This window comes from Pongo abelii, chromosome 22 (assembly GCF_028885655.2).
Source record: "Pongo abelii isolate AG06213 chromosome 22, NHGRI_mPonAbe1-v2.0_pri, whole genome shotgun sequence".
NCBI lineage: Eukaryota > Metazoa > Chordata > Mammalia > Primates > Hominidae > Pongo > Pongo abelii.
Genome location: NC_072007.2, coordinates 49914318 through 49940316, shown reverse-complemented (window position 1 = coordinate 49940316; position 25999 = coordinate 49914318). Strand labels below are relative to the sequence as shown.

Sequence of the window (25999 nt, the reverse complement as noted above, 5' to 3'; positions counted from 1 at the left end):
GTGCTAGGATTACAGGCATGAGCCACCAGGCCCGGCCCACTCCTGAAGTTTTAAGTATCCCTCTGATATCATTTTTTCTCAGCCTGAAGAATTTCCCTTAGCATTTCTTTTAGAGCAGGTATGCTGGTGACAAACTCTTTAGTTTTCATTTATCTGATAATTCCTTAATTTGCCATCAATCCTGAAGAATATTTTCACTAGCTATCAAATTCTGGGTTGACTGTTTTTTCCTTTTGGCACTTTAATGATGTTGTTCCACTATCCTCTCTACTCCATGGTTTCATATGAGGAATCTGCAGTCATGTGAAAAGTTGTTCTCCCATTTGTAGTTTCATTTTTCTGTGACTGCTTTCAAGATTGTTTCCTCTTCTCTGGTTTTCACCAATTTTATTATTCCATGTTTATATGCTCTTTTCCTTGATTTTATCCTGTTTAGGGTTTACTGAGTTTCTTGAGCCTATATGGCTGTGTCTTACCAAACTTGGGAAGTTTTTGGCCAGAATTTACTTAAATATTTTTTTCTGCTCCATTATTTCTCTATATTTCTTCTGAGATTCCAATGACATAAATGTTAGATATTTTGGTATTGTTCCAAAAGTCTCTGAAGCTTTGTTACTATGGAATAAGTGTTTGTGTTCCCCCAAAATTCATATTGAAATCCTAACCCCCAAAGTGATGGTATTAGGAGGTGGGGCCTTTGAGAGGTGATTAGTTCATGAGAGTGGAGCCCTCTTGAATAGGATTAGTTGCCTTTTAAAAGATATTCTTTAATAAACATTGGAGACTATAAAAGATGGGAGAGTGGGAGGTGGGTGAGGGCTGAAAATTACCTATTGGGTACAATGTTCACTGTTTGGGTTATGGGTTCACAGAAAGCCCAGACTTCACCATTACATAATATATACACGTAAGAAATCTGCACTTGTACTTTCTAAATACATACTTTTTAATTTTTTAATAAAATAAAAGATATCCCAGAGAGCTCTCTCACTCTTTCCACCATCTAGATTATAATAAGAAGATGGCTATCTGTAACCTGGAAGAGGTTCCTCACCATAACCTGACCATGGTAGCACCCTGATCTCAGACTTTCAGCCTCCAAACTGTGAGGAATAAATTTCTGTCGTTTACAATCCACTCAGTCTACGGTACTTTCTTATAGTAGCACAAACTGACTAAGAGATTTCTTCATTTTCTTTCTAATTTATTCTTTCTATTCTTCAAATCTACTTATCTTTCTTCAGGTTCACTGACTCTTTGTTTTGTCATCTTCATTCTGCTATTGAGCTCATCCAGTAATTTCTCTTTTAATTTCAGATAAGGGTATTTTTCTGTCCTAAACTTTCTATTTGCTGACAATGTCTAACTTTCTACTCATTTCAAGAGTGTTTACCTTTACTTCATGGAGTATAATTATAATAGTTGCTTTAATGTCTTTGTCTGATAATTCCAACATTCGAGTAATCTCAGGGTTGGCATCTGTTGATTGTGTTTTCCCTTGAGAATTGGCTACGTTTTTCTGGTTCTTTGTATGTTGAGTAAATATGCATTGTATCCTGGATAGCTTGAATATTATGTTATAATATGACCCTGGGTCACATTAAAATCTTCTGAAGAATGTTGATTTTTTTTTTATTCTTAACATTGCTATTTAAGCATTCAGTCAACCTGGTTACATTCAGACCGTAAGTTTTTTCTCACTTTCTCTGGCAGTAGTTTCAAGGTCAGTTCAGTTTTCAATGTCAGACTCATCTCTACATTCCCAGGTCCCAAGAGGCCCCTTATCTATTCTTCTGTCCTGAAAAATAAATTTCTATCAGAGTTCTAGCTGCTGCCATTGCTGCCATGCAGTTCTATGCAAATGGGGCTCTATGTAAGGTAAAGCAGTAAGAGAAAGGAGAAAGAAAAAATCACTCTTTGGAACACAGAGGTCTCTTTCTCCAGTTTCTTCTCCCTGCCAGAAAGACAAAGCTGTCAACGTTGTTTCCAGATCGTTCCACACTAGAGCCACATCTTGGGACATGGTCAAAAGAGAAAAATTGAAAGAGGAAAACATGGAGATTCATTCTACACTCTCAGGCTTGCAGAGCCCCCCTTTTTTCAGACAGTGATAGAAAAATGGGGCTTTTCATCAGGTTCTTGTTGCCCACAGCTTCTGCATAGTTCCATGACTAGGACCACCCACAGGTCAAAGATAAAAGATGAAAGAGGGCAGGAGCGGTGGCTCATGCCTGTAATCCCAGCACTTTGGGGAGCCAAGGTGGGCAGATCACGAGGTCAGGAGTTCGAGACCCGCCTGTCCAACATGATGAAACTCCGTCTCTACTAAAAATACAAAAATTAGCTGGGCATGGTGGCATGTGCCTGTAATCCCAGCTACTCAGGAGGCTGAGGCAGGAGAATCGCTTGAAACCAGGAGGCGGAGGTTGCAGTGAGCTGAAATCGCACCACTGCACTCCAGCCTCGGGGACACAGCAAGACTCTGTTTCAGAAAAAAAAAAAAAAAAAAAAAGGTGAAGGAAGAAAGAAAACAGAGAACTTACCTCATTTGGGTCACTTCTTCAGGCTTTGATTCCTCTCCTGGATTTGCCTACTATTTTTACTTTTCAGAGCCATCAGGTAATTGCTTTTTTTTCTTTTTCTTTTTAGTTGACATGTAGTAATTGTACATATTTATAGGATATAGAGTGATATTTTGATACATGTATGCAATTTATAATGATCAAATCAGGATAATTCACATATCAATCACCTCAAAGATTTATCATGTATTTGTGTTGTGAACATTCAAAACCCTCTCTTCTAGCTTTTTTAGACAAAACTTACTGTTAACCATGTTCATCCTACAGTGCTGCAGAAAACTAGAACTTTTTCTTCCCATGTAGCTGTAACTTCATATCATTAGCCAACCTCTCCCTATCATCTCTTACCTTCTACCCTTCTTATCCTCTGATAACTAAAATTCTACTCTCTGCTTTTATGAGCTTAATTTTTTTTTAGTTCCCACAAATGAGTGAGAACATGCAAAGTTTGTCTTTCTGTGCCTGGTTTATTTCACTTAATATAATGACCTCCAGTTCCATCCATGTTGCTGCAAATGACATGATTTCATACTTTTTAATTGATGAATAGTCTATATATATATACACACACACACATATAGACACATATATATACACATATATATATATACCATATACCATATATATGCCAGATTTCCTTTATCCATTCTTCCATTGGTGAAGCCTTAGGTTGATTTCATATATTTGCTATTGTAAATAGTATTGCAATAAATGGAAGTGCAGGTACCCTTTGACATACTGAGATCTTCTCCTTTGGGTAAATATCCGGTAGTGGGATTGCTAGATCATATGGCAGTTCTCTTTCTAGTTTTTTGAGATATCTCTATACTGTTTTCCATAGTGACTATACTAATTTGCATCCCACCAGTAGCATATGAGTTCCCTTTTCTCCTGACCCTTGCCAGCATCTGTTATTTTTTGTCTTTTTGATGACAGCTATTGTAACTGGGGTGAGATGATAGCTCATCATGCTTTTGATTTGCATTTCCCTAATGATTGCTAATGTTGAGCATGTTTTCATATCTTGTTGGCATTTCTACATCTTCTTTTGAGAAATGTTTATTCAGATCTTTTGCCCATTCTTTAATCAGATTATTTGTTTTTCTGCTGTTGAGTTGTTTGAGTTTCTTGTATATTCTGGAAATTAGTTCCTTGCCAGATGAATAGTTTACAAATATTTTCCCCCATTCAACAGGTCACCTCGTCACTCTGTTGATTGTTTTCTTTGCCATGCTGAAGGTTTTTGGTTTGATATAGTACCACTTGCCTATTTTTCATTTTGTTGCCTGTGCTTTTGAAGTCTTACCCATAAAATCTTTGCCTAGACTCATGTCCTGAAGTATTTCTGCTGTTTTCTTCTAGTAGTTTTATCATTTCTGGTTTTATGCTTAAATCTTTACTCTATTTTGAGTTGATTTTTTATATGGTGAGAGATGGGGGTCTAGTTTCATTCTTTTTCATATGGCTATTCAGCTTTCCCAGCACCATTATTGAAGAATACGTCCTTTCTTCAATGTATGTTCTTGATGTCTGTGTCAAAAATCAGTTGGCTATAGACACATGGATTTATTTCTGGGTCCTCTATTCTGTTCCATTGGTCGATGTGTCTGTTTTTATACCGATACCATGCTGTTTTTATTACTATTGCTTTGTAGTATATTATGAAGTCAGGTAGTGTGATGCCTCCAGCTTTATTCTTTTGACTCAATGTTACTTTAGCTATTTGGGGTCTTTTGTGGTCTCATATAAATTTTAGGGTTGTTTTTTCTATTTCTGTGAAGAATATCGTTGGTATATTGACAGTGATTGAATTGAATCTGTAGATTGCTTTGGGTAGCCTCAGGTATTTGCTTTTTGTGTTTGCCTGGAGTTATTAGTTGTAATCTGTGGTAGAAATGAGCTATAATGGGCTTAATTCATACTGGCCAGCACCAGAAGTACGTGTCTTAGGTTATGTTAGATGAGGCAATACAGATGCATCTTTAGAAAGAATTACAATTTTTAATTACTATTGTGTTAACTTTCATCATGCTAATTTTTAAATGTGTATTTTCACTCATGCTAATGTGGATACCAATATAACAACTATTTCTTATTCTGTGACCAATCTATCCTGACTAATCATTTTAATGTTGTTTTGCCCAAATTTAGTCTCCAAATTTAGAATCATAAACTAAGATGTCTTTTACACCTAAAATGTCTTTGGGGTTTCCTGAGTAGCCACTAATACATGTGTATATTGGCTACTTCACCGTATAAAAGGAAAAATAACAAAAATAATTGAGTTTAATTGGCATTCTCCAGATTTTGATTAAGCAAAACTATCTTGAGAGCTCTTCTGCTTATCAAACTCAGGATATAAGAAAATCCTGGCTGGGCGCGGTGGCTCACGCCTGTAATCTCAGGACTTTGGGAGGCCGAGGCAGGCGGATCACAAGGTCAAGAGATCAAGACCATCCTGGCCAACATGGTGAAACCCTGTCTGTACTAAAAATACAAAAAATTAGCTGGGCATGGTGGCACGCGTCTGTAGTCCCAGGTACTCAGGAGGCTGAAGCAGGAGAATGGCTTGAACCTGGGAGGCGGAGGTTGCAGTGAGCCAAGATCGCGCCACTGCACTCCAGCCTGGCCACAGAGTGAGACTCTGTCAAAAAGAAAGAAAGAAGGAAGGAAGGAAGGAAGGAGGGAGGGAGGGAGGGAGGGAGGGAGGGAAAGAAAGAAAGAAAGAAAGGAAGAAAGGAAGGAAGGAAGGAAGGAAGGAAGGAAGGAAGGAAGGAAGGAAGGAAGGAAGGAAGGAAGGAAGGAAGAAAGAAAGAAAGAAAGAAAGAAAGAAAGAAAGAAAGAAAGAAAGAAAGAAAGAAAGAAAGAAAGAAAGAAAGAAAGAAAGAAAAAAAAAGAAAGAAAAGAAAGAAAGGAAAGGAAGGACAGAAGGAAGGAAGGAAAAAAATCCTAACTAATTAAAAGAGAAATTTAATCTCCCTAGCTTAATTATGTAGAAGCAATATATTGTTAACATAGCTATGTCTTTGTGAATACACACTTTTCAGGTTAAGAAGGATACATATTTTCACGCACAAAAACTGATATGTTAATAGTCTACAAATTCACTTGAAAGAGAGATTTTGTTTCTACATTTAACTATCCTCTTTTGGGGATAATTATAATTCACTTTAAGTTTTAAAATAGAACTCTGGAGGTCTGTCAATGCTCTGTCTATAATAAGTTTCTACTCTAAAGTGATTATTTATAATATTCCTATAAATTTACATATATTATACCTTAAAGGAGGATATTTTTCTTTATTCTGATACTATTTATTATTACAATAACTCTAAATAGTAATATGGTTTACATTTAATTTGCTTACCATTGTTTAGTCACGAGGCTTTTATTTCTTACTGACCATTCTAATTCCATGATAAACTGAAACCAAGATGATAGTGCCAACCTGAAAATGTGATAATTTGCCTTCCCAAAAGGAAGGAGTGGAAGAGTTCAATTTCCATTTATAGCATCATTTGGATCATCAAAACCGCCTGTTGTTTCCTGACAGCGAACAACTAGTCTTCTTTTGACAGACTGGGAACATTTACGGACTCATCCCATCCTGTGTAGAAGGCAGTTTTTAAGGCTTAACTATCATAATCACCACGAACTCCTCATTTCTAGCAGTTACAAAACCCTGACTTTTCCCACTAGCAAATACAGTCATGCATCGCTTACCAAAGGGGATACATTCTGACAAATGCGTCCTTAGGCAATTTCATCATTGTGTGAACATCATAAGTGACATAGCCTACTGCATAGCATACTACACACCTGGAGTAGATGGTACAGCCTATTGCTATGGGCTACTCGATGACACAACTGACTACACACCTAGGCTACAAACATGTGCAGCCTGTTACTCTACTTAATACTGTAGGCAATTGTAATGCAATGGTAAGTATTTGTTTATCTAAACATAACTCACAAAAGGCACATAAAAATATATTATAATCTGATGGGACCACTGTTGTACATGCATTCTGTCATTGACAGAAATGTTCTGTGGCACATGATGGTAACTGACTCTTAACTGACTCTGTTTTGTAATTGTTTATTTGTTCTCTGACATGTACATTTCCCCATTTAACTCTCATAAAAGTTGTAAAATAAAGAAAATATTATATGTTCCTTGGAACTTGAGAGAAGTTCTGTTTTTTTTACCCAAGAATAAGCAGCTGGTTAAGACAAAACCAAGATGCAAACTCAGGCCTTTCTGATTTCTGAGCTCATGCTCTTGTCTACTGTATTAATGTATTAGTGTCCTGTGGCTGCGGTGACAAATGACCACAAATTCAGTGGCTTAAAACAACACAAATTTATTATCTTATAGTTCTGGAGGGCAGAAGTGTCTCATGGTCTCATGGGACTAAAATCAAGACAGCAGCAGGGCTACTTTCCTTTCTGGACGCTCTAGGGGAGAATTCATTTTCTTGCCGTTTCTGGCTTCTGGAGACCACCCTCATTCCTTGGCTTTTGACCCCCTCCTGCATCTTCAAAGCCAGCAACAGCCAGTTGAGTCCTCCCTACACTGTCATCGTTCTGGTCCTTCTGCCTCCCTCCTCCACTTTTAAAAACCCTCATGATTCTAATTGGCCTACCTGGATAATCCAAGATAACCTCCCTAATTTAACGTTAGTTGATTACCAAACCTAATTCCATCTGCAATTTCAATCTGCCTTTCCATGTGACCTAACATAGTCACAGGTTCCGGGGATGAAGACGTGGACCTCTTTGCAGGGCCATTATTCTGCCAGCACACCTATGTGATAGACCATCTCATTTCCGAACACCCTTGAGCTGCCCTGTGATTAGTTACAAAGTTACCTAAAGATGGAGAATTTGCCATTTCTTTAAAGTATGGCTTTACTAAGTGGCCACATCAAAGGTTACCACCTGCATTGCCAATGTCGTATAATAAATGACAAAACCAGAGTAGCCAGGGCATCCCGACTGCTCTCTACAGGCCCCTTGGCAGGACAGCCTCGTATCTACCCACACACATTTCTCATAAACTTAACCCCCAGTATCCCCATTTCCAGGGACTCCCACCTGTTGGTGGTGTAGGGATCTGTTCACAGCTCTTGGCCTAGACCTTACCTCACTGGCCAGGACACTAAGTAGCCAGCAGGGGCAGTAGCATCAAATACCTCTGCCACGTCCTCCCAAGAGTTAGGTAACTGTCCCTAGGCCCACTTGCCCACCTTGCATTTATGTTGTCATTTAAAAAGCATCAGGAAAAAAAAGGAACAGCTTATTGCTAAGTCATCTTTCAAAATCAACTCCGTGTTAAAGAAAGCACACTCAGTGAGGCAGGACACAGAGGCAGCAGGCAGCAGCCAGGACTGCACTGGCAAAACTAGGCCAAGTAGAGCCCATTTCTGCTCAGATCGCCTCGCTCCCTGGACAGACTTCAGGTCTAAAGATGACAACATGGCTCTGTTCTGACTCAAATCCATTCATCCAACAGGCTTCCCTAGGACACAGGCCTTCAGGCTACACTCAGCTGAGTTGGCTATCCTTCCAGATCCCCCAAGAGTCAGTTCCAGAGCCTGCACCCTCGCCAATGTCCCCACAGCTATGGTCCTGCCAGGGTAAGAAACCAGCCTGAGCTGTCCTTCCCCTTGGCAATGTCTGGGAATCCCACCTGCTTGGTCCCGGGACTGATTTAATCCATGGCAGTGCTTGGCCAGACATGCCACAGGTCAAACGCCTCAAGGAAAAAAAAAAGTTACAGAAAAGCAAACTGCAACCCTCCCTTGATAAAGTGCAGGAAGTATTGCACCATATCAACTTAGATAACATGTAGATTTGTCAAGGACAGACAGGAGACAATAAAAATGAATACTAGTAAAGTGGGAGGAGCCCTATAAAATGAATCTAAAGATGAGGCCCTTCTGTTTACAAGCTCATAACCTCGGGTAAGCCCCTCCGACAGCCTTGGACCAAAGGGTCATGTGCAGGTTCACTGAGAAACAGGACTGGCACACAGTGGCCCTCAACAAGTGATGGATGGATGAATAAATGAGTGCAGGATAGGCTGAAATCCAGAGCGGAAGATGTGAAGCCATAGGTAGAGATTTATTTGAATCCTTCACTGGTAACTAAAATCTTAAGATCAGTCACGGCATATGGGGTTAAAACCAAAAAGAGCAGTGTATTAGTCCATTCTCACGTTGCTATAAAGAAATACCGAGACTGGGTAATTTATAAAGAAAAGAGGTTTAATTGGCTCACGGCTCTCTGTCAGTGCAGGAAGCTTGACAGCTTCTGGGGAGACCTCAGGAAACTTTCAGTCATGGCAGAAGGAGAGCAAGAAGCAGGCACACGTTGTACATGACCAGAGCAGGTAGAAGAGAGAGAAGGGGGAGCTACCACACACTTTTAAATAACCAGATCTCACAATAACTCGCTCATTGTCACAACCAAGGGCGATGGCACTAAACCATTCGTGAGAAAACTGTAACCACCCAATGAGTTCACCTTTCCCGCTGCCCAGGCAAGAGCCAATTATCAAGACAGGGGACTTGCAGTGGCGAAAGGGTAATTCACTCAGAGCCGGCTGTGCGGGAGACCAGAGTTTTATTGTTACTTAAATCCGTCTCGGGCATCAGAGTTTTTAAAGATAATTTTGCTGGTAGGGGCTTAGGAAGTCAGAAGTGCTGATTGGTCAGGCTGCAGATAGAATCATAGGGAGTCGAAGTTAGGTTTTCTCAATGTGTTCTGTTTCTGGGTGCGATGGCAGAACTGGTTGGGCCAGATTACTGGTCTGGGTGGTGTCAGTTGACCCATCAAGTGCAGGGTCTGCAAAATACCTCAAGCACTGATCTCAGGTTTCACAATAGTGATGTTATCCCCAGGAGCAATTTGGTGAGGTTCAAACTCTTGGTGCCAGAGGCTGCATAACCCTTCAATTGTAATTTCTAATCTTGTAGCTAATTTGTTAGTCCTGCAAAGGCAGACTAGTTCCCAGGCAAAAAGGGAAAGGGCTGTTATCAATTTTGTTCTACAGTCAAACGATGAACTGAATTCCGTCCCAAAGTTAGTTTGGCCTATACCCAGGAATGAACAAGGACAGCTTAAGAGTTAGAAGCAAGGTAGAGTTGATTAGGTCTGATCTCTTTCACTGTCATAATTTCCTCAGTTATAATTTCACAAAGGCAGTTTCAAAACGCCCCCATGATCCAATCACCTCGCATCAGGACCCACCTCCAACACTGGGGATTATAACTGAACATAAGATTGGGGTGGGGACACAAATCCAAGCCATATCAGATGGAGTATTTGGCATCTCTTAGGAAGGCGGCAGAAGTGGAGATGTGCCCTTCTGACAGTGGAGTCAGAGCCATGCGGAAAGCATCCCTTACAGTGCAAATACCCTGGGGTTGTTATGGGTCTTGCGTGAAAAGCCAAGTTCAGGGATTCCCATGTATTTAGTAAGAAGACTGCTTGCTTTTTTTTTTTTTCTTTACATAAAAAAAAGAGGTCCTGGATCCCTTCACATAATAACATCTGCTGCCTGAGAAGATAAACACCGACGAAAGACCACCTAGATTTTAAATGAATTTGCACCTTCTGTTTCTCAAGGGCCTTTCCACACATTTACACAAAAAATGGGACGCAGAGATTCTTTATCCAGGATACTCCCACGGTTGAGGGCACACTGGGATTCCAGAGCCCCTTTTCAGAGCTCTCTGCTCCTCAGGGGTTTGGAAATTCTAGTAAAGTGGAGAAATATCCTGGACTTTGAGTCAGACAGCTGACTTTGAAGTTATTTTCTGGCTCACAAAAGCTCTATGATTGTGAGCAGGTTATGTAACTCTGAGCCTTGGTTTCTTTATCTGTAAACAGGGAATAATACTAATTCCCTTATAGGTTTACTGTGAAGATTGACTCCAATAACATATGCAAAACAGCAGGCACACAGTAGGTGCTCAATGAAAGTTAGCGTCCTTCCTCTCAACATGAAGGTCACATGTAAATTCACACCCAAAAATAAAAACCCAGGAAAAGAAAATAAATACAACTCTGAATACTTATATCAAAATAATTATCAGATAAATCAACTTTCCTCTATTCCTATTTTTCCCTAGATTAGTTTGGAAATTATTTTCTCTTTCTATCTGTTGGGGCAACTAAGTTCCTCTTCAAAGACTCAACTTTCTGGTCATAAACTGTATAAGTTGTAAATCAATCCTACGCCCCTTCTTCTTCAAATGCAAATAGCACATTTACACTTTTTGGAAAAAGTTTAAGTCTTAGCCAGTCGGGATTAGCTTAGATTGTGCGATCCAACCCCAGCCAACAGGAGAAGGACACAGAAACAGGAACTGCGTTAGGATTAAAAACTCTTTTCCTCCTTCGTTCAGTGTGCTTTTGTGATTGTAACAGGTGCAAGCAGCACCCTTTTGCAGAAGTAAAGGTACCTTGCTTAGAAATTTTCTGTCTGAGTGCAGGTTTCTTTTGGCTACGCTGAGTACTTGTTTCCGACATATCCTTTTGCTAGTATCCTTTAAAATTAGACTAGGCATATGTCTATAGACATATACAAAGTCCAAAGTTAGTCCAATCTCTCTTGTCCTCCTGCGCAATGCAAAAACATCACAATGTGGACTCCGGTCACCCTTCCCCAGGTCACATGGCATTATTGTCCTGCATTGCATCTTACCTCATTTATAGCCCAAAACTAGTCTTCATTATTTTTATTTTATACAGTCTGTGCTTTTGTTTTTTAGTGGTCTTTTTCATTGAGGGTCTACTACTTTCCACTTATGTTGCACTCACTCTTCAATGATTGCTAGCTGGCTCTAGAATTCTAGATTGGTAGTAATTTCTCTCAGATATTTGAAAATGCTCGTTTGGCATTATAGTTATTAAACACAGGCTTCGTCCTCAGAATCCCTGGGATCCCATCCTGACTTTGCCAATTAGGAGCTATCCGACCTTAGCAAATGACTCAAAGTCTCTGTGCCTCACTTTTCTCATTGGAAGCATAAGAATAATATTAGCTCACATCTTATAGGGTTACTGTAAAAATTAAATGAGATAATAAATGTAAAGCACTTAGAACACAACAATTCCTTAAATAAGGCTGACTATTATTTTTATTATTACTTTATTGTCTTCTGACTTTTATTGCTTCTGTTGGGAAGTCTGCTGGTGCCAAACGTCCTGTGTCTCTTGCATTTAACCTGACTTTGCTCCCAGTTACTTTTAGGTAGGACCTTTGTTTTTGGTGTTTTGTGGTTTCATTGCTGTGTGTCTAGATGTTGATTTGTTTTTTTAAATTTATGCTGCTTAGGTCTCATTGTGCTTCCTGAATCTAAGGTTTCATTTCCTTCATGGAAATTAGAAAATGCTCAGCCATTATTTCTTTGAATATTACCTCTATTTCTTCTATTATCTCTCTCTGGAAATTCTGTTACACAACTGTTGGGATCTCTTTCTATCTTCCATTCTATTGACCTTGCCTTTACATTCTCTCTCTCTCATCTTCTAGATAATTTCTTCACATCTAATTTTTATTTCATTTATTTGGCTCTTTGCTCCATTTACTTTTTAATTTCAATAGCTTTCTTCATTTATAGAAGTTCTATTTGATTTCTTTGCAATTCTTCTGGCCTTTTTTGTGTCTTTTTTCTTTTTTCATTCTTTCTAATGTCCTTAATTATTTTAAAATAAGTATTTCATGGTGTGTAACAAGTATTCTTTCACCTGAGTATCTTGAAAGTCCTGTCCTGTGCTGATGTGCCTGCTGACATTCCTGCATGGTGAATTGATTCTGTCATTTCTAATTGTGAGCTCATCTCAGTGGAGCTCTCTCTGTAATTATGCTGTGTGGTCTAATTTAAGAGTGTGTCCCCACAAAGCTGTTTGTTTCTGCTAGACACCCAGGGAAATTATCAGCCTAGACCACCTTGGTTCATTGCTCAGCTGGATGGGTTGGTGGCTGTCAGACTCTGCAAGTAGAGCAAATGCAAGCCCCACCCCTACCTGAGGGCAGGTGAACAGATTCCTTTCTTCCCACCAAAAGCCTGAGCCACAGCAGACATGCTTCCTTGTCACTTGCCCTGGTGGGCAGATTATTCTTCTAATCTGCCCTTTTATAGAAGATGCAGCACTCTGTGGGTCCTGACCTGATATAAATGTTTTCAGTTCCAGGTTTCTACCATAAGCTGGCCCAACACGATGCTCCTTTCCCAGCATGGGTATTAAAATCTAAACCCCTTGGTTAGGAAGATGAGCAAATCTCCCAAGGCAATAGCAGCATCATTCCTCTCTGACTGCTCTGCTTCTTAGGTCCTGCTCTGTTTTGGCCTAAAGGTGTCCCTTACTTTCTTGCAAGTGGAACTTTCCTTTAGAAGAATCTTGGTTGTATTTTATCTATTATTTCTAGTTGTTTTGTTTCGTTTTGTTTTCTATGGCAAAACAATAGTTTTGCCATAGAAAACTATTTTTATGGCAAAACAACAGTTTTGGGGTATGTGGATTACATCATTGATAAAAATAGAAGTCCTAATCTGTGTATTTTTAAAGTTTTTAAAATTTAACATTAAATTCAAAAAGAATACCAAAGAACTCTTTAGAGCCCTAAGCTACTCTTTTAAACCATAGAGTTTGAATACATTTAATACAATGACGTGATTCTTATCATGACTTCTAAGCTAATCACAGAAGCAAGGGAATGTTCAGATTTAAATTTCCTCTTACTGAAGCTCAAGGAAAGCTCAAAAACCTTCCTGAGTCAGCATCCTTTTCTCAAAAGCTTAACTGCCTGCACCAACACCTTACCAAGGCCAGTGAGTAAGAGAGGAAATATGCCCATATGTTTCCCTTGTAGGACTGCCAAACTGTTATTCTCTTCCGTTTGTGGGCTAATTAAGCACCATGATTTCATTCTATTAAATATAACAATGCTAAATTTATATAATATATATATGTGTGTGTGTGTATTCAGAATACTTGATAACACTTCATATACTGCCAATTTTCCAATGCCTAAATTCACACTTAAAATCAATTTTTCCTATTTCTTTTTTTTTCCAGTTAACTCTTTGCTAGGAACATAGGAATACACTTATTTCTAAGTGAAACTTTTCCTAATACATGGCTTAGGATTCTCCTTCTTCTATTTTGACATTCTTTAAATCTGGACTTTGTTGAAATCATTTTATCAGAATGTGAGCTCCCAGAGGGCAGGGACTTGTCTTCTTCAGCCCTATAACCTTTGCCATATAGTTTGTGCTCAGCAAATATATGTTGAATAAATGAAAGAACCTTTGAGCTTTTCCAAATTAACTTCCCTCCCAAAGCTGGAATTCTTTTTAATAGAATCCCCGCAACCCTAATTTTGCCTAAATACTTCTAAGGACACAGAGCTTTCCACAGCAGGAGGAAGCCTGTTCCACTCATGGCTACACCTGGTTATTTGCTTGGTTTGGGTTTTTTTACTTGAATGACTCTACCCCTACTTGTTCTACGTGGGTCCCAGTTTATTGTTCTGTGGTAATGTTCCGCTATGGTGTGAATGTTTAGGTCCCTCCCACAAAGTTCATGTGTTGAAATCCTAACTGCCAGTGTGATGGTATTAGGAGGTGGGACCATTGGGAGGTCATTAGGGTCATGGGGAGGGCGCTCTCATGAATGAGATTAGTGTCCTTATTAAAGAGGTCCCAGAAAGCTGCCTTGCTCCTTCCATGATGTGAGGACACAGGGGAGAAGGTGCCCTTTATGAACAGGAAGCAGGTCTATACCAGACACCGAGTCTGCTGGCACCTTGATCTTGGATTTCTCAACTTCTAGAACTGTGAGAAATAAATGTCTGTTGTGTACAAGCCACCCCGGTTATGGTATTCTGTTCTTGTTATAGCAGCCCAAATGGATTACGACATGCTCCCCAGGATTGTACCTGATTCTTCACGGTAGCCTGTAAAAACGCAACTCCCTTATCTTATAACAGATTCTTAGAGGTGGGCACGATCTTAGGTTTCATCCTAGGAATTGGGATTTTTTAGAATTTCCTCCACAGATTTGGATGCAGTTGATTCACGGGCCAGCACTAATGCATCACTTTATTCTGGCAACGAGTTCACCCCAAATTTCTCTCCCCCTCAGTTAAATGTTTCTCATTCCTGTAACCAGTGCTGGGCTTGGTCTAATCTGGGCATCCCTTCGGAAAATACGTCACCCCCATAAATGGATGCACACTCTAAGTGCTGTCAGCCCACCCAGGCAACGAAGGAAACGATGTGACACAGTTTTTCTATCAATGTGGACTGAGCATTTCCATTGCCTTATGTTTTGTCCCATTTTTAACTTATTGTCAGTTAAGTCTCCAGTTCTTTCTCATAAGCATAACACATGCAGTCAGGGTAAGAAAACTAAATGCGGAAATTTGCATTTACTCTTTTTAAATTTTAAAGTGATTTTTGGTCAATGTTTCAATATTTAGATCAATTAAAAATAATATACATTCCAAGCAAATGACAGAGATGAATGACCCAAAATAAGCCTAGACCTAGACTCAATACCACATATCTTAGCTGCTTGATTCAGGGCCTGGAAAAGAGAATTTGGAAGAAGCAAGTGAATGGACATAAGGGAGATCTTTCAATCACATGTCAATGCCCCAGGGAGAGAATTCACCATGAAAAGGGCACTAAACAGCCAAGTGGGGAGAATGACCTGGCCAATTACTGTAGCCAGCCTCTGTCACCAGCCACACTAGCAGGCTCCTGAACAAAGGAGTCATAATGGCAAGGGTGGAGGTTACGCATGAGTCCAAAAGCGTGGGCTCCTATTCACCAGCTGATCTAACTACTGCTACTACCCAACGTCCACTTTGCAAGCCACAGAGACTACCTCTGAGCCTCCAAGATACCATCATCCCTGGAGAAGACTAACAAGACACGTCTTTGCGAGTTAATTACATCAGACCCCTTTCTGATGCAGCAATGCATCTTAATGGGAACCAACACATTTTCTGAGTATGGTTTTGCCTTTCTTGCCTAGAAAGCTTAGCTGGCATCACAATCTGATAAAATTTATAAAACTACACACACACACACACACACACACACAGTTTTTTATCCACCAACTAAACAGCCTACATAACATTGCATATTGTGGGTCAAGAGACCCACTTTACAATAAAAGAAGTGTAGCAGTGTATACCTGAACATGCAATCCCTTGGTCCTACCATATAATACAACACATGGAAGCTGCTAATTTAGTGAAGTCTTGGGATCACCTTTTGAAGATGCAACTGAGGCATCAGCTTGGAGGCTATAACCTGCAAAGACAAACCACCATCCTCCAGGAGGCAGTCTAAACCCTTCATGAGGAACCATCATATGGTGGTTTGTCTCCGATAAATGGTCACAAGAACAAAAGGGGGAGGACAGAGTGGCCCTGCTCCCCATTACTCTCCGCGATCTGCTTGGTAAATTTGTACTTCTCGTACCCACACTCCAGGTGCTGTGGGTATAAGGTCCTAGTTGACAGAGAGGGAATGCTTCTTCCAGGGCACACAGTAAGAGTCCCATTGTGGTTTTGGCCCACTCTCTTTAAGCTTCTTGTGACAACAGACCAACCAGACAGGAAAGTATTTCCCTCCCAGCAGGGGCCATTGACCCTGCTCGTTGGGGTGGGTAAGACTACTGTCATGAGTGGCGGTAGGGAAGATTACATTGGCACCCAGGTGATCCACTGCTTGTCTTTTGTTACACCCCTGCCCAATCTTGACAACAAATGTCCAAGTGCAGTTCTATGTTAACATGGTAGCCAGCTGTTCAGACTCCTTAGGGATGAAGGTCCAGGTCACCCCCATGAGGTCAGCCACTTAGACCAGAAGTGCTACTCATCCAAGGGCAGGGGAATACAGAATGTGTAAGGGTAGAGAGAGAAGATGAGTACCCGCTGTGACTTTGAGACAAGTTTAGCAATAAAGACTGCAGGACTATAGGGCTCTCCTGAGTTTCCCCAGGAAAGGAGATTAGCCAGAATGCTGGTGCAGCTGTTTAATTAAGCATGATTATGTGCTGCTACATCATCTGTTAGAAAAAAGGGGGAAAAGATACTAACTTGGAGCATTTGCCAATTACCATGGTGTAAAAATTTCCTCCATAGCCTATTTCAAGCTACCAATGGCTTAACAACTGTCCTGCAAAATTCCTGAAAAGTCTAACAATCTGCTGTCACAATCTGTTACAAGCTGGTTTCAGCACACCTTTGAAAGCACATTGCTCTTGAAGGGAGTAGATCTGCGTCGATCTGGAGTAGATGCTCCAGGAATGTGAGATAGTAGATGCTGTCGCGTACTTCCTGGGTCTCTTACCCTACCCTTTTCAGCACTGAGCCGTCCAGGAATTGCCCTTGGCAAAGGAAGATGCCTTTCCTAAGGTTTTGCTGGGACCGCCTACATCTGATGAAGGGGGTGGAGTGGGGACAAAAGCTCAGCCCCCTTGCCTCAGTGGGCCATCCTAGCTCCAGGGCTCAAGGGCCATCCTAGCTCCAGGGCTCCTAGCAGGATCCACTGATGGCCTGCGTTCAACCAAGGGCAACTCAATCACAGTTCACCTTCCTCCTCCACCCAGTCATATTCCTCTCACCCCGCAAAAGAAAATGTTCTTCAATGTGTCCCCAGCATGCAAATCTCAGAGGCTCAGAATCTGATTCCCAGACCTACAAAAATTAAGAAGACACATTTTTGGCAAGAATCTTCAAAATAGTGAAGAAGAGAAAGACCGAGAGAGTGAGAGGGAAAATATATAAATAAATATAATATAAAATAAAAAGGGGACATAACTATAGGCAAAATGAGATTTGAAATAGTGTAAGAACACCCATATACTAATAACTCTGGGGACCTAGGTTAGAAAGGATCTATTTCTAGGAAAATTGCCTGTTTACTCTGCTGATAGTTTATTTTGCTTTACAGAAGCTCCTTAGTATAATCAAGTCCCACCTGTCTATTTTCAATTTGTTGCAATTGCTTTTGAAGACACTTGGGGTGCAGTAGGGGAGCTGTGCCTGCCCAGGATGGGGAAGGTTCACTTGGGGTGCAGCAGGGGAGAAAGATACACAAATACCAAACCTGGCACCAGGAAAAAAAGACAAATAGAGAGTAAATGTTAAAGAAACTGAAGTAGTGGTCAAAGATCTCTGCTACCAAAAGACCTCCAGTCTCTGACAATTTCCCTTGTTAGATCTCCTAAGCATTCAAGAAACCATTAATTCCTAAGTTATCTTATCTTAAGATGTTCACAAAATATTAAAAGAGCAAAATAAATCGGGACACATTCACTTTAAGAGACTAATGTAATCTTAATTCTAAAACCAGAAAACAACAATGCAAATTACACACACACACACACACACACACACGTATCTATATTTGCAAACTCATTTTGTTCTTTATTTTACTAAATCATTTATTTAGCAAAAATTCTAAATAAAATATTAGCTAGCTAAATCTAACTCTATGTATTTTTTAAAAATACAGTGTGACCAAATAGTTTATTCTAGGAAAGCAAAGAAAAATCTGTCGATGTAATTTACAACATTCATAGACTAAAAGTACGTACAGTCCCATGACCATTTCAATCAGGAATGACAAAGTATTTGACAACTTTCAGTGTATATTTTATAATTAAAAAGGTCTCTGGAATAGCAATCAGTTTTTAAACTTCATAAAACTTGTATACCAAAATCTTACAGCAAACGTCAAGGGAGAGATGCTAGAAGCACTTTAAAATCAGGATAAAACAAGGATGTCCATGATACCACTTCTGCTCATTCTAACGAGGAAGGAAACAGCAACCCGAGATATAGGAATTGGGAAGGAAGCGACAAATCTGTCATTTTCTGTACCTTCTGAGAAATACAAACAGAATCAGGGGACAAATCTCTTGAACTAGTGAGTGGGTTCAGAAAGAGCGCCAGAAATGAGCTTACCCAGGCTGGACTCAGTGGCTCACGTCTGCAATCCAAGCACTTGGGGAGGCTGAGGCAGGAGAATTGCTTGAGCCCAGGGGTTCGAGACCAGCCTGGACAACATGATGAAATCTTGTCTCTACTAAAAACACAAAAAATTGGCTGGGCATGGTGGCGTGCATCTGTGATCCCAGCTACACAGGAGACTGAGGTAGGAGGATCACCTGATCCTGGGAGATCGAGGCTGCAGTAAGCCATGATCACGCCACTGCACTCCAACCTGGGCAACAAAGCGAGACCCTGTCTCAACAACAACAACAAAAAAGAAATGAGTTTACCCTGCAAAAATGCAATGACATTGCAACTAGAAAACGTTGTCAAAAATAAGATGCCACTAAAAAAGAACTAAAACTCTAAGTATCAAGATATTAATATAGCCAAGAATTTACAGGCTCTCTGTGGAAAAAAAAAAAAAAAAAAAAAAAAACATTAATTAAAACTCTGTAGAGGACACGTTCTCTCATGCAACAAAAATGGTTGCATACCATGCACTGTACTGGAGTCTAAAGGTAGAGCAAAATAACAAACCAATCTCTGCTCTCATGAAGTTCAAATGCTAGTGGGAGAGAGAAAATAAAAAGTCAATATAAGAAATAAATTCTATAAGGTAGTATAAGAATGTAGTATAAGGTCATGGGTCATTGCAGCCTCGACCTCCCAGGCTCAGGTGATCCTCCTACCTCAGTTTCCTGCAGAGCTGGGACCACAGATGCACGCCACCATGCCCAGCTAATTTTTCGTATTTTTAGTAGAGATAGCGTTTCACCATGTTGTCCAGGCTGGTCTCGAACCCCTGGGCTCAAGCAATTCTCCTGCCTCGGCCTCCCCAAGTGCTTGGATTGCAGACGTGAGCCACTGAGTCCAGCCTGGGTAAGCTCATTTCTGGCGTTCTTTCTGAACCCACTCATTAGTTCAAGAGATTTGTCCCCGATTCTGTTTGTATTTCTTAGAAGGTACAGAAAATGGTAGATTTGTCACTTCCTTCCCAATTCCTAAATCTCTGATTGCTTTTTCCTTCCTTATTAGAATGAGCAGAAGTTTAAATGCTAGTGGGAGAGAGAAAATAAAAAGTCAATATAAGAAATAAATTCTATAGGGTAGTGTAAGAATGTAAGTTTCATGGGTGCGATAGAATGGGTTTAGGGATGCTGGAGAGGGGGTCTCAGATTGAAGGGAGTTGCCAAAGTAAGCCTCGTAGAGAGGTTGATAATTGAGCAAAGACTTGAATGAAAAAGCAGAGTGAGGCATGGGGATACGTCAGGGAAGTGTTCTAGGCAGAGGAAGTAGCCAGTGCAGGGGGTCTGGAGTGGAAATGTGCCTCGCATATTCAAGGACCAAAGCCAAGGCCAGCGTGGGTGGAGCAGGGTGAATGAGCAGGAGCTGTAGGAGACGATGTGTAGAGAAATGAGGGGCCACTGGACAAAGGAATGACGCATTCTGATTGACATTTTTAAAAATCATTTCAGCCCAGGCACAGTGGCTCACGCCTGTAATCCCAGCACTTTGGGAGGCCAAGACGGGCAGATCACTTGAGGCCAGGAGTTCGAGACCAGTCTGGCCAACATGGTGAACCCCTATCTCTACTAAAAATACAAAAATTAGCCGGGCACAGTGGCGCGAGCCTGTAATCCCACCTACTTGGGAGGCTGAGGCACAAGAATCGCTTGAATCGGGGAGGCAGAGGTTGCAGTGAGCCAAAATTGCACCATTGCACTCCAGCCTGGGCAAAAGAGCAATACCCCATCTCAAAAAAAAAAAAAAAAAAAATCATTCCAGATAGAGTGTAAGGGAAGATGGGAAAGCAATGAGAAGGTACTGAAAATATCTAGGAAGAGCAAAGAGGCTTGGACCACAGAAGCAGCAGGGAAGACAGGAAGAGGCAGTCAGATTCTGGAAGTATTTTGGAGGGCCACTCAACAGCATTTCCTGATTGATTCGCTATGAGGTGTGAGAAAAAGAGAGGCGTCCAGGGGCACTTTCAGTGTTTTTGGCCTGAGCAGCTACAGAAGTAGAGCTGCCACTGAAGTGGAGAGAGCAGGTCGGGAGGGAGACCACAGGTTCCGTCCTGGGTGTGTTGTTTGTGTAGCAGCCATCCCAGCAGAGAGGTCGGGCGGCAAGCTGGATCAAGGCGTCTGGAGTCCAGGTGGGAAGTGAAGTGGAGATGCAAATGTGTGAGTCGTGTGCGTGTAATTTGTATCCACAGCCATGAGCTTGGAAGAGAGGGAGCAGGTGTAGACAGAGAAGAGAAGAGGTCCCAGGGCAGGACAGCAAAGGAGAAAAAAAAAAAACAGAAAGCAGCTGGAGAGACAGGAGGGAAACCTGGAGTGGTAGACCACGGAAGGCTAGGAAGCAGGCAGAGGAAGGAGAGTGAGCCACACCAGGCGCTGCTGATGGCTTCGGGAAGCCGAAGGCTGAGGTTTCCTCTCTGTAGCTTGGTGAAGGGGAGCTTATCGATGACAGTGACAAGAGCAGTTTGGGGAGAGGCGTGAGAAAACCTGATTACAGTAATTTCAAATGAGAATATCACCTTTGCAACATTTCCATAAATCTAAGATTATTCTGAAACAAACATTTTCCTTAATAAAATAGAACAAGAGGAGAGGAACTAGGAACTGGAAGTATGGACAATTCTCTCAGAGGTTTTCTGTAAAAGGGAGCAGAGAACTAGGCAATAGCTAAGGAGGAGAGTGGGATCAACAGAAGATTTGTTTGAAGGTGGAAGAAATAAAAGCCTGTTTGTGCACTTAGGAGCCGAAAGAGATAGAAATGATGATGTAGGAGAGGGAGGGGAGGCTCACGCCACAGCACACCTTTCAATAGGCAACAGGGGACAGGTCCTAGGCACAAGCAGGAGAACTTCCCCACTCTAGGAGCTTGGGCAGTTCATCTCTATTGCAGCAGAAGGGAACGTGGAGGATATAAATGCAGACACAGGTGGGTGGGTAGGTGCAGTGGGAGTTTGGAAACGTTCTCTTTCATGTCTTTAGTGAAGAAGGAAGCAAGATCACCAGCTGAGACAGGAAGAAGGAGAGGATGGTGGGAATCCGAGAAGAGGAGAACGTCTTGGCATCTTCACCTAGGAGAACGGAAAAGCCAGTGCACCGGGAATACACAGCACTGCGGACTTTCAGGGGAGTGCAGGTGTCCACTTGATGATGTCGGTCATTCGTGTAAGTGGGACCGGTGGGTGCAGTTGTGTTTTTCTCTAGCCTCATTCTGTTAAATCGGCATGAACGAGGAGCACACAGCAAATTACAGTCGGCAAATTGCAGTGCATCAGCACCACGGCCTGAGCAAGCAAGAGCAATAAAATAACAAGTGCAATAAAACGAGCAGCAACAGGGAACTGGAAACATGGCAGCAAGTGACTATCATGTGTGACCAGGACATTTAACTAAGTGAGGAGGAATAAGGACAGGCTGCTGGGCCCACAGGGGAAGGACAGTGGAAAGGGGTCCATGAGTTGTGTGCAGGTTGCTGAAGGGTCCAAGGATTGGCAGAGTTCAGGCAGTAGATGGAGAAGAGCGGCAAGGCCAGGAGGTGGTGGGTAGGGAGCGGAGAAGTCCAGCTAGGATTATGGAGACACTATACTGACTGGTAATGACAAAGCCCAGGGCAATGCTAGAAAGTTCCAATAGAACTATCTGTGATGATGGAAGTGTCCAATATCTGCACTAGCCAACACGGTAGCTGCTAGCCACAGGCACTTGAATTGTGGCTAATGCAACTAAGAAATCAAATGTTTACTTATTCTTGATTGTAACTAATTTAAATGTATATAGCCACTAGTGGTTAGTGGCTACCATATTGGACAGCACAGGTCTAAGGTATAATGAACCATAAGAGTGAGGCACTTGGGTTGCAGGCAGGAGGGGATGTGTATATGACACAATCATTAAGAGAGAGATTCAGGGAACTGGAAGGTTCCTTGTTGGAAGAATCAACCACATGGACTGAAATCATGCAGAATTAAGGCTGGAGTGGTGATGGAGAGAGTGACAGGGAACCAGGAGCCCCAATCACTGAGAAGTGAGCAGTCTGCAGATGGCTGCAGCCAGGGGGAGAGGGGGATGCGATCTGATGGGATGAGGCAAAGCTGAGGCATTTAGAGGGGTCCAGAAGGGACGAGAAGAAGCAGGAGGGACTCCTGCCCCACCTCCAGGTCCAGCAGAGCATTTTCTAGAAGGAACAGTGGAAAGGCCCAAGGGTTTGGGCAGGAATGAGAAATGCAGCGGATATTGGGGATACTCAGATACTGTGGGGATCCGGAAGGAGGCGATGAGGAACCACCTAGAATTCCAGGGCATCCATGGTGATTGACATGTATGTAAGTCAGAGTCACGCAGAGGCAAGCCGTGGTGGACACAGGGCCAGTGCGTGTGTTGACACTGGGTGCTGGGGCCTAGGAGGGAATCCGGATTCCCTCAAACCCCTGCCGAGGGAGGCCTTTCCCCAAGCTGCCATGCCTCTCTCCAGAGCCTCATTGAAATCCTTCTTGGTGGAGGGTAGGAGACCAGCAGAGGTGCACTCCCTGCTAGGCATAGGAACGCTTTACTTCAAGCACTCAGAGTACATTCTAGATCCTTGTTAATAGATGCGAAAATGTCAGGAATCCTCAAAAGATGCCACTTAGATGGGTGAAAACCAGAATAAAGACGTCATTCTCCCTACATTAAGATATAAACACAATCCACTTGCAATAAAATTACAGGCAGGTGTTTTGAGAAACTCAGTAAACTTATTTTAATTTTAACATGGAAGAAGAAAGGTCTATGAAGAGCTAGGTTGGGCCGGGTGTGGTGGCTCATGCTTGTAACCCCAGCACTTTGGGAGGCCAAGGCAGGCAGATCACCTGAGATCAGGAGTTCAAGACCAGCCTGGCCAACATTGTGAAACACCATCTCGACTAAAAATATAAAAATCAGCCTGATATGGTGGCGTGTGCCTGTAATCACAGCTACTCAGGAGGCTAAGCCAGGAGAATCACTTGAACTCAGGAGGTGGAAGTTGCAGTGAGCTGAGATCATGCCACTGCACTCCAGCCTGGGCAACAGAGCGAGATCCTGTCTCCAAAAAAAAAAAAAAGCTATGTCAACTTTTAAAAAGCCAAGAGCCAAGTGAGACCAGGCACGGGTGGCTCACACCTGTAATCCCAGCACTTTGGGAGGTCCAGCCTGGTGGATGACTTGAGCCCAGGAGTTAAGGACCAGCCTAGACAACATGGCAAAACCCCGTCTCATACACACACACACACACACACACACACACACACACACATACATATACAAAAATTAGCCGGGCATGGTGGTGCACACCTGTGGTCCCAGCTACTTGGGAGATTGAGTTGAGAAAAATCCCTTGAGGTCCGGAGATTGAGGCTGCAGTGAGCCATGATTGCACCACTGCACTCCAGCCTTGGGGACAGAGCAAGGCCCTGTCTCAAAAAGAAAAAGAAAAAAAAAAAGCAAAGTGAAGTAGGCTTGTTCTGCTAGGCATTAAAACACATCTCAAAGTTACGGTAATGAAAAGACAGCATGCAAGCTGCACAAAGCAGAAACTATATCAAGGAGACAGAATAGAGAGTACACAGTGAAACCTGTGTCTGAAAAGGATTTAGCATATAGTAAAGGGGAACAAAACTCAATAAGGAAAAGAGGACAATGGTTAGTACATAGTGCTGGAGAGACCATGACTGTATCCATCAATCAAAATATGACTGAATCTCTACCTAACACAGAAATCATCATGTGCTCCAGATGAATGCAATACCTGCCTGAGGAAGGTAAAAGGGTGAGGATAACAGAAAGACATATAAGAGAATATCTTTATGGTTTGTAGATAGGGTAGGACTTCTTAAAACTTCCAGTGTACAGAAATATTAATACATTTGATTATATGAAAATGAAGGAGTTTTGTTCCAAATGGTCACCCCAGGGACAAAAATAAATACATGACAGACAGGGAGAAGATTCTGCAACAGATAAAATCTACCAGATAAAAAAACAGAAATGTAGAACCAAAAACCCCACAAACCAACAAGAAAATTCCAGCAGCTCTAATAGTAATATGAGTACAAGCGGTTTACTGAAATGCAGCCAGATGAAAGGCCGCCTGCATTGGGGGAAATGTTGGCCATCATCAATAGTCAGAGAAATGCAAATTAATACCATGGAAAATCACTTTACACCTATTAGCCTGGCACAAATTCAGCAGCTGATGCCAAGCGCTGGCATGGGTGGGAAGGACACTGGAACTGTGCCCACTGGTGGGAGGGGAGGCTGGGCACAGTCAGGCCTAGCTCACCAATTAGGCCTCAGCACCCCAGGGCCTGGCATTTCTGATTCCAGGCCTTGGAAATGTCCCCACGGCCCCTTGTGGAGACATATTTGAGAATATTTGTCACAGCTTTATTTGTAGGACAGAGAGCTGGAAGCACTCTGCGTCCACCACTGGAAGAAAGGATGGGTGAAATGATTTCCTCTGGGGGAACCAGAAAGTACCTGGCCACCAGGAGAAGCGATGGCTTAGAGAAAATAAGAAACAGAGACATTTACAACAATAATTTCTTGACTGTTTTTTTAAATGATTACAAAACAATGATATCCATTTTGTAGGAACACATAACAAAATGATATCCATTAAACCTAAGTGGAGGCGAAGGGGGTCAGTGCAGAGCCCAAATCAAAGGAACAGACTGCCTGGGCTTAGCCCTGACACCACATGCAACTCAGCAAGCTCCTCCAGCTGGAGGCCATGGTGGAATCCATCTCAACACTTACAAGTGGGGAGCAAACAGTGAGTGTACATAAAGCCCTTGGAACAGCATCTGGTCTGAAAGTGACATTGGAAGGGTTGGGTAATTGCTGTTGCTGTTATAAAAGGAAATTAAAGAACCAAACAAGTGAGAGTCCTTGAAAGAAGCCACACTGAAAATGTGCCAAGAAGCGAGGAGTGTGACCAGCTCAGCCCTCTGAACCTGATGTCCAAGCAGGAATGAGAGAGAGAGATGGAGAGGGAGGGAGAAGGGAGAGAGGGAGGGAGGGAAGAAGGAAGGAGGGAGAGGGAAAAGAGGGAGGAGAGAGAAGGAAGGAGGAAGGAGGGAGAGGGAAGGAGAGAGGGAGGCAGAGAAAGAGAGAGAAGAAGGGAAGAGAAAAAGGAGGGAGGGAAAGGGGAAGGGAAAGAGGGAGAGGGAGGAAGTGGAGAGGGAGGAGGAGGCCTTATAGGTAAATGGGGGTGGAGAAGAGGATTTACTGGAAGAAGATTTACTGGAAGAGGATTGCAGGCTGAAATGAACCAATTCTGCTGCCAACCAGTGAGAACAGATGCCACTCTGAATGTCTCCTGCAGCTCCAGGAACTAATACTTTAGTCTTGATTGC

General features: G+C 42.0%; 2 protein-coding genes across 3 annotated transcripts in view; one reads left to right on the top strand and one right to left on the bottom strand.

The window, feature by feature from the left end:
- Positions 1 to 10377, top strand: part of LOC134760817 (putative uncharacterized protein B3GALT5-AS1) — a 33971-nt gene extending 23594 nt beyond the window's left edge. Inside the window, 2 exon segments of the mRNA XM_063720828.1 lie at positions 8098 to 8221; positions 10215 to 10377. Of these exon segments, the coding sequence (XP_063576898.1) occupies positions 8098 to 8221; positions 10215 to 10377 (287 nt within the window).
- The window catches only part of B3GALT5 (beta-1,3-galactosyltransferase 5), a 116774-nt gene that overhangs the window by 84783 nt on the left and 5992 nt on the right, over positions 1 to 25999 (bottom strand). The window lies entirely within an intron of this gene.